Source organism: Dermacentor albipictus, chromosome 4 (assembly GCF_038994185.2).
Source record: "Dermacentor albipictus isolate Rhodes 1998 colony chromosome 4, USDA_Dalb.pri_finalv2, whole genome shotgun sequence".
NCBI lineage: Eukaryota > Metazoa > Arthropoda > Arachnida > Ixodida > Ixodidae > Dermacentor > Dermacentor albipictus.
The window spans coordinates 165288977-165298481 of record NC_091824.1 but is presented as its reverse complement, the minus strand read 5'-3'; the positions used below and the strand labels follow the sequence as shown (position 1 = coordinate 165298481).

Here is a 9505-nt window from a genome sequence, read left to right as displayed (position 1 = left end):
AGACTCAGAGACGCAGGTTCTTGAGACACAGAGTACATGAAGCGTGTGATTGTCCTTATGTTTGGAAAAATATGCTCTGTTTTTGTGTTAACAATAAATTACTGTAAGTGGTTTGCACTTTTGTGAGAGGAAAAATGTCAGGTCCAAGATTCACAAAATCTAAATTGAGTAAGCGCTCTTTGTGATCGGCTCGCGCTTGTGCGTAATGTGAAGTGATAGAGTGGTCATAACGGAACAACATGAGGTGCACTTGCCCAACGTACATTTTGTAAACCAAGGCTGATGTGTTTAATGAAGCATATTTGTTTGATACATACTTAGCCTCATTGCAGAACACTTGAACAGCAGATATAGATAGCAAGCTGAAATTTCATATTCTAGTGCATGAACATCTTTTACGAAAATTCACACAAGCGGGGGTTACTCTACCTGCTGTTGAGACTCAGGGTAGCGTATAGGCAAGGGATCCTTCGTGCCATGTGGATGAGTACGTCGGGGAGTAGGAGCGAAATAAAAAGGGGGTTTATTTTACAAATATTTACATACTAAAAGAAGTAGTCAGACTCTAGTCAGAGCTCACACATGTCTGCAGACATCAGGATACCTCAGCTCTTCCTCTCTGCACGAAAGGTCCACCTTTAAAATGTTTTCCTTCGCTAGTTCTCTACGCAAGGAAATTCGATGAACTTGTTGCGGCGAACCAGAGGTGTCGTATAGTTCACAGAACTCTGCCTTCGACAACTAACCTTCGAAGCAAGGACGAGGCAATCTGGAGACAGAGTTCGTTCGCACTTCCTCCGCGAAACAGTTCACGGTTGCTACCGCTTCAAGGGAGGCCGGCGGGAGCGGTCGCTTGAAGGACCGCTGATCAGGCCCCATTAAAAATTTAGGTTATACACTGGAAGTTGTTACGTGTCCTCTAGGGAGCGTTCTGCCGAAAATGTTTTCAAATCGGCTCATCAATAGCCGAGATAGAAATATTTCAGTGCCGCGAACCCATGATTTCAGGAGGTGAGCACCACTGCCAAGCGAGACGCTCTCTCCACTCGCCCCTTCTAGCCTGCGCAAGCGAAATTTCTTCCCTGCGTTCTCCCATACTGGACCTCGAGGATCGCGTGACGCATTCGTCACGGGCCCCGCCTTCACTTTATTTTTCTCTTCGCGTTTTTGCAGCGCGGCGCACTTCAGCTGACGGCGTCCCGCGCAAGCTGTTGTGATTAGTCAGTTTTAGTTACACGTACGCAACTTCACGCACGCAAACGTGAAAGCTCTACGTACCATACGCGCACTGCATCTGAAACGCTTTTAGCTAGACGTACGCGACGCACGCCAAAAGCGACCATGTATCGCCATTTATCGCCTGGTATATATACTGCTGTGGAAATTGACATCCAAGACAAATCAAAGCCAAGCCAGTTGAGTTGGATTGGCGCGCAAAACACGCAAAAGTGTGTTCTTGTGCCGATCGGAGCTTCGCAATGCCTATAGAAGTACTATACCGCATGTGTCCTCAAAGGGGTTGCACTCCCTTAAGTCTCGCAACAAATCCAAGCCGTTTTTAGAAAAACGAAGGCGTGGAGCTACCTTGTCAGCGTGTTTGGCAATGATGATCTCGCTTGTTCGACATCTCGCGAGACCGCCGCGCGGAGCTCTCTATGTGCGCAAGGAACGCACGCAAACTTTTGAGTCTCACGTACGTTCGTGAGGCTCACGCAAACCATTTGCGTTCTGCGCAGGTGCACTGCTCACTCGTAAGAGCTCTACGTACGCAAAGCCTTTACGTACGTAAAACTAAAACTATCTATCGTCTCGTTTCGTGCCGCGCACGATTTTCCGCGCTGTGCACGAGGACACCTGACTAGCGGTATAAGTCAGTGCAGCACGAATATCGAGGCAGACACAAGCGGATCACAGAGCATGATCCTGCGCTAAAACACAGTATAAAATGACATAGTTTCGATGTCTGGGCGCTCGACTACACAACGTGGGAACAAGCAGACGAAACGGAAGTGCATCTCTCTTGCTGCGGTGCAAACTAAAACAAAAACATGCAGCCATTCGGTTTGTGTGTTTTATTATTTCTCTAAGCTTTAATTCCTCTATTCAAGCAACATAATACATAAATAACGGATGTTGCCTTAAATAATTCTCGAAGTCACGTGTTACCACGAGCGACATCACAGTGCAAACACGTGTACGTAGGCGCACTACACGTGTAAGTCATCCTCCGGCTTGGAGCGCGGCGGCCGCGAGAAGGGAAACCGGAGCTCAATTTTAACTTCGAGATCTTTCTGCGGCGCGTAGAGATGTAATACTTTGCAGACACGATCGTTATCGCGCAATGTATGCTCTGCGCTTGTCAGCTCAACATGGCCAGACCTGGTGAGGGGTCCTCTAGGAGAACCGCTTGTTTAGCCGTCACAATCGGTGTCGGGCCCTGTTTTCGTCGTCTGGGTGCTGGTGAAGGAGGCTGATTCTGGGGAAGCAGCAAAAGATTGCGCGTGGCCGATTTGAGGCGCAACACTGGCTAATTGGAAAGAATAAACAAGTTTGCCTGCAGAAAATAGTGCGTGATAGTTTTGCACCATGGTAGGATGTTGTGGCTTAATTTAGGCCACCTGGATTTCTTTAACGTTTAACTGCGCGAGTGGTTTTGATTGTGCCCTCAGCCAAATAGAGCTGCTGAATTAGGTAACCAAACCCGTGACCTCGTGCTTATCAGTTGAACGCAAAGGCGGCTGAGCGACTTCGGCGGGCAACGTCGGATACGATCAGTGATTTAACTCAATCGCATCTGCTGGAGTCCTGAAGGCGTACACTAGCTTAGGAAAGAAACATTTGGCATCGACCTGGAATTGACATGTACATGGGCGACCAGTGTCAGTTTTCTTTGTATCTACGTGCTCTGTTACTTACAGCTAAATCTGAATTTTCCCTGTCATACTTAGTAGATTATATGAAGTAACGTTTTCATGCAGATTTATCTGCTTATTTGATTATTTCGTTGTATTAAAGGAGGCGTCTAGCGTGAATAGCTTGTCAGAAGACATGTTGTTGAGGGTCATAGCGGACCATCTTTAGCTTACTACAGCTTCCAGCAGTGCTGATGATGTTGGGTGGTCGGGCATGTTGTCAATTCCTGACTTAACATTAACGAAAACGTTAATCTATTTTATTTTGTTTATGCCACGTATAAGCGCGTCGTACAAACTAAGCGTCCCGGATTTACTTTTTTCTCTGTATATTTTTGTTGCAACTGTTCAAGGTCAGCAGCTGCAACGACAGCAATGAAAATAATAAATAAGCGCTCCCTATCACGCTGAGGCGGGAAAACGCACAAACCTTAACAAGATTGATGCTCATACCAGAAAAACCGACAAAATTTAACACGTGATTTCAGTTGCGGTATGTTTAGTGCGCGCATCTTAACGATCTGTGCAATGGTTGTCTTGATCCTGCTTGCACTGAACAGTAGCCCCGACTAAGTCAGCATGTCGCTTTCCACGGCCTTCAAAAGTATGGCGCGTCAGAATGGTGCTCTAGAACGGCACTTCACTCATACGGCCTCAGTTCTTCCCACATGTCGCACACAGACTGAAGAAGGTGTGTTTGGTTGACGTTGCCTTCCTTTCCAATTTCCATGTAATGTTGTTCTCGACCAAACTTCGGCCAGGGAGTGTTGTCCGGAACATGTGGTACTCTGCAACATAGTCAATTATGATCAATAACTGTTTTCTCACAAGTGCTGCGACAAAGCTCTCCCTCAAAATTTCTAGAATAGTTTGAGGAGCTATACTTATATGTTAAGGTCTACTTGAAATGGAGCAACCTTTATAACTAATGCCCCCGCTAACAGTATAAGATGCAGCCGAACCTCGATGTAGAGATCCTATTACTTCACCAGTTATTAGATACAGCAAACAAAATCTAAGCATTAGCTTGGGCACGCTTTATTCCATAAGTGTTCTGCTATGACGAAAATGAAAATAAAAAATTCGAGGTTAACGCAGTAAACTAGCAGTAAATATCAAATACCTTGCAAAAGTAACGCATAAATGCATGTTTTTTTAGGTCTGAATAATTCGATGTACGAAAGTATTTCTTTTTGTCGCTTCCACTTTTTATGACCAACAAAGGGAGCCCATTTCGTACTCGGTAGAGGCGTTAGTTTGGTATGGTTTCGAATATCCCCTTTTTTCAAATCAATATTTGTTAAGGAAAGCAGACACGAACGTTCATAACAATTTTTATGTCTAGGTTTATAAGAAATATGAGCTGCAGTGCACCAAATAGTGTTCAGATTGCAGGTTTGTAAGAAGTGCGTGTACATTTACGTATTACTTGAGGTTTTCTAATGCTCGAGCTAGTAAGTGGGCGCGCCGCGTCGGTTTCTCCCAACACCATCAAACGACAGCACAACATAATTACTTTGTTTAGCGCGCAAAACAACGGACACATGAGAGATCACAGGACAAGGCCCAACTCTCAACTGACATAATTTTATTGCGTCACTCCTTTATAAAGAGCAGAATCAATTCTGTCACGTGAGTGGGCTCTGGTGACCGTATGTTGGTGGTTCCTGCACATGGGGGGGTGCTCACTGCGCATGTTCTAGATTCTGCACCCTATAAAGGAGTGACGCAACAAAATTATGTCAATTCACAGGAGTGCCTCGTCCTGACGTCTCTCTTGCGTCCGTTGTTTTGCGCTAAACAAAGTAATTATGGATTCGCACCAACTAGCCCGCAACACTTTGTGCTAGGCAGTACAACACTCGCCTCTGCAGTTTCACGCTATAGGATCAGGGTGGCTGAGGTAAAATTGAGCTTAGAAGCAAAGGGGAGATAATATCAATTGTTTTTTTTTATTTTGATCATCGGTCTTCTTTGGTGAATGCGATGCAAAATCCGACCTGCTTAGGAAATTACAACCTGGTATGCTATGTTCATAATTTTGCTACAAATGAGCATGGCATCGATAGTCGCCATAAATCGAGGCCAATTACGAACGTGAAAAGATGAGGAGGTGGGATTTAGGCTTTTTCTGTAGTTACAAAGTCAAGCTTAAGTGCTAGCACCTGCTTTTATCTTGGGCTATTTCGTCACTTGAATGTGGCATGATCGACCATAGCTTGACGTACACTACGACACGCAAATACGCGCATTGAATTAGTGAATGTAGCACACCGATGGCTTACCCGGTATGGATGAACGCAGAAATAATGTGCATGAAGTTCTCCGCGGCTTTGGCGTCGTCCTCAGAGATGTCACTTTCAAGTTTAAATACTGATCCAAGGGCAAACGCAATTTCATCCGCGTGAGTCGGTCGCACCCACTTTGGCCACCCAATATGTGATGGCTGCTGCGAGAACTGGTACATGAAGACAGTCGTGTCTGAGCCGAGAAACCTTTTGGCAAACCCTAACGTAGGGCATCCCAGCTGGCTGTCACCCAGCAGGTCAGCCGCCGCGTGCACAGATTCGATGCCATCGCGGACATTCGAACCACCGAAATAGTGATGGATGATTGACTCCGATTCCCGGTCCAACAGCGTGATCATCATACCTTTAGCGAAAAAAATCATTGTCTTTTTTGTAATGTCGGCCGCATCGGTGTCATCCCGGAACCCCTTAGCCACAAAGTCTAGGAGTCCATCGCCTTCAGCTGAAGAAATGCCGGTCAGTAGCTCGCGCGCATTTAGCTCTCGACTCATCAGTGCTTGTCCTGGTTTTACGGGTATCAGTTCATCTCCAACAACTGGGAAGAAACCATCGAGACCTTGGGTTGTGAAACTGCCAGTTGCATTCAAGATCTCTGCCACATTCTTTGATCGCATGCAATTAATCGTTGTTTTGACACTTCTTGAGTCCTTTCTTGGTGAACCACAACCAAGCATTTCTGCCAGAACACGGGCTCTGTGGCGCGCCTGATCCTTGCTGTTCTCAAGCGTAGTTGTGAAAGGGCTTCCGCTCTGCATGATGGCACGGCGGAACAGACCCTTGCTACCAGGAGACACCAAGTGTACAGCTATAGAATAAGACCCTGCACTCTGACCAACCAACGTTATTTGGTCTGGGTCTCCACCGAAAGCCTTGACGTTGTTTTTTATCCAGAGAAGTGCTAGGAGCTGGTCATGAAGGCCCATGTTACCTGGGGCATCGTCGGTGCCCATGTTAAGAAATCCGAAGGCACCTAGCCGATACGCAACAGTAACGGCGACAACATCTCCTCTGGCCGACAGCTCAGAGGCGTCGTGGAGCTTCATTGAAATACCACCGTACGAAAAGAAACCTCCGTGAATATAAATGACAACAGGCTTCAGGGATGTGCCGTTAGCGGGTGGACTGTAGATATTAAGAAAAAGGCAGTCTTCTGATATGGGTTCGGTGTCCTTAACCAGATAGTAGCTGTTGAAGTTCAACGGTAACTGAGGGCACATTGGTGGCAGAACCGTTGCGCTAAGGACTCCCGCCCATGGCCTTCGTGGTTCTGTTTTCCTGAATCGAATTGTGCCTACCGGTGGTTCCGCATAAGGAATACCCAAAAACGCACGCACTGGTTTAGTTTTTGTGGGGACAACCATTCCTCTCAAGCACCCTGTTGTAGTGTTGACAGTCACGTCGACATATTGCTGTTGGCCTGAGTTTTCTTGGCTACTCAGTTGCAGAAACATGAACAAGATGCAATGGCATGCCGTGCACTTCATTTTCTGTAAAAGATAAGAAAAAAAAAGGATTTAATTGTTATGCATATTCGCGTTTGGCACATTAGTACGGCATCTGTGACGCTTCACAGTTTTTGTGCCAGCTTTAGCGTGGCTCTGACACCTAAGGTCGGATATTGGGCGTGTCATAAATCTAACTATGTCAAATTAAATTACGCCTACTTCCTAGGCAGGGCTTTGGTCGAAAAAAAGTGCCCTTTAAGCGTTGCCAAATAAACTTTTGCCTTTCTACAAAGCAGCAACTCAGTCAGCAGCGAAATAACAGCTAAGATTAAGCGAACTTTATTTGACATTTTTCAAAACTAGATGTTAAATTCATCAGCACAAGGAGGAAGGGCACTATTTGTATATTGCAGTTTAATAAGCACTCATAAAATCTAAGTACAGCTCGATAAACTTGCTGTAAGCCACGTGAAGCGTTTAATATCCACAATTTAATAACAAAGTCATCCCTCCGACAAAACTGTTACGTAAGTCAGTTTGTTCTTCATGAATGTCAGAAAGTACACACGCCAAACAGCAGTGACAAAAAGGAACCAGCCATTAGGCAAGAGCCCTCACCCCGAAAATGAGAGGCGCGAAAGAAACGGCTAAAAGAAAAAGAACAAACGAGAGACGCAGTGAGCTCAGTCGTACTTCTGCCCTTGTGCTTCCGGAATTAATTCCCTGCTACGCCAGTTCTTCGCCATGGAGCACAGTTTACGGTGAACAGGGTGCAGAAATTGCGCTTCGCTTCATGACAGTTAAGTGAACTTGTCGTGATAAACAGGATCATATTCAAAAGTGAACTTTTGAACAGGGCTGCTATATTTCAATGATTACTTTGGCTATATTCTATGTTTTTTTTTATCATGCACCACTAAAGATCGACCGTTCCTCGTGATGATGATGTGGGGGGAGCGCCGCTCAGATCACTGAATAAGCGCGAAACGAAAAACAACTGGAACGAAATCCTTACATTATACCGGTCACGGGTTGCTAAATAAGAGGTTGTTTTGCATCCTAGCAACACTAAAGATTTCGGCAGTACCAATGGCGTTTATAAGATTTTTCCCTTGACGTAGGACTTTAAGACTTATTTCAAACAGATATGATCAATCAATCAATCAATCAATCAATCAATCAATCAATCAATCAATCAATCAATCAATCAATCAATCAATCAATCAATCAATCAATCAATCAATCAATCAATCAATCAATCAATCAATCAAATCAATTTATTTCCTTAAAGAAGGAGGAGTACAGGACTAAAAGCTTGGACAGCTTGACGAGGTCCCGACCCCTTGTAAGTTGGCACAACAGCAAGATGAGAGCCAGTCATACACAAGAAATGAAAAAAAAAGCATCACAATGTAACGGGTAATACAGAGTGAAACAAGACGGCAAGAAATAATCAACACTCATAAATAACAGTGGGGAACAAAATTAGGAGAATAAGAAGGCATGGTCTAGTCTTGCAAATAAATAAGTCGACAAAAACGTTTAATGCGAGAGTTTCGGTTTCTGGAGGGATCAAAATTTTGTCGGTCTAATAGGTTTAAAAGCGAAGGTAATGTATGAGATAAAGATTGCTCATCATAGGAGGTTTTTGGGGTAGGTACGAACCACATTTCTTTATGTCGGGTCTGTCGAATATTTGTATTTTCTCGAAGTTTTGCCAGATGAATTGTATCATCAATGCCAAATTTTACGAAATCTTTGTAGCACGACATCAACCTATAATTGTAAAAACAAAATACAGGAAGAATTTCATATTTAGAAAAAAGTGATTTTGTGGGGTGCGTATAATGAACATCAGCTATGTAACGCACAACTCTTTTTTGTAGCAAATGTAGTTTGTGCAAGTTTGTTACACCAGTTGTACCCCACACCATGACGCAGTACTGCATGACAGATACCACCAGAACATTGTATAGCATTATTTTTACCTTGGTCGGGAGTAAGCGACCCAGACGAGCAGTAACACCAATGTCAGATGACAATTTAGATTGGAGATGATCAACATGCTCATTGCAGGCAAGGTGCTTTGTAAAACGCACCCCAAGGATAATAACGGAATCCACTATCTCTAACTGCTCACTGCCCAGACACAAATTCATATTAGTTGTCAACTTTCCTCTATGCGCGTACAAGATAACTTTGGTTTTCTTAGGGTTGATTTTTAAGCAGTTTATCACGGACCACCGTTCTAAGCCAGACAGCGTCTTATTAGCCTTTATTTCTATATCTGTTTCCACGTTGCCTGTATAAAAACGGTTGTGTCGTCGGCATACGAAACGAATGTAGCGTTATCTGTACAGCGTACAGTGTCGTTTATATAAATCAAAAATAAAAGTGGGCCCAAAATGCTGCCTTGCGGCACACCAGTGATAACTGGCTTCCTTGAAGATATTGTGTTATTGGCTTCTACGAACTGTGATCTGTGGGACAGATAAGATCTCATAAGCGAGTGGGCGGTTCCACGTACACCATACATTTCGAATTTGTTAAGAAGGATGGAATGATTAATTAAATCAAAAGCCTTAGAGAAATCTATGTATATGCCTAGTGCCATATGCTTCCGGCTGAATGCATCTAAAATTATTTCTTTTTGGCTCAGGAGGGCTGTTTCCGTAGAGCGGTGCTTTCTAAAACCATGTTGAAAGTCTGCAATCAAATGGTGACGGTTAAAGAATGAGAGTAATCGCGCATGCATTATTTTCTCAATGCTCTTAGAAAATACCGGAATTATTGATATAGGCCGATAATTATTTAATGCTGTTTTATCACCGCGCTTGAA

The 9505-nt window shown here is 44.2% G+C and overlaps 1 protein-coding gene across 8 annotated transcripts in view; it reads right to left on the bottom strand.

Moving 5' to 3' along the window:
* Nucleotides 1–215: 215 nt before the first annotated feature.
* Nucleotides 216–9505, bottom strand: part of LOC135899951 (acetylcholinesterase-like) — a 31860-nt gene continuing 22570 nt past the window's right edge. For all 8 annotated transcript variants that reach the window (XM_065429336.2, XM_070537767.1, XM_065429333.2 and 5 more), the window contains 2 exons: nt 5198–6708; nt 216–3700 (listed from right to left, as the gene is read on the bottom strand). In XM_065429336.2, the coding sequence (XP_065285408.1) occupies nt 3553–3700; nt 5198–6705 (1656 nt within the window). In that variant the 5' untranslated portion in view covers nt 6706–6708 and the 3' untranslated portion in view covers nt 216–3552. The remainder of the gene's footprint in view (nt 3701–5197; nt 6709–9505) is intronic.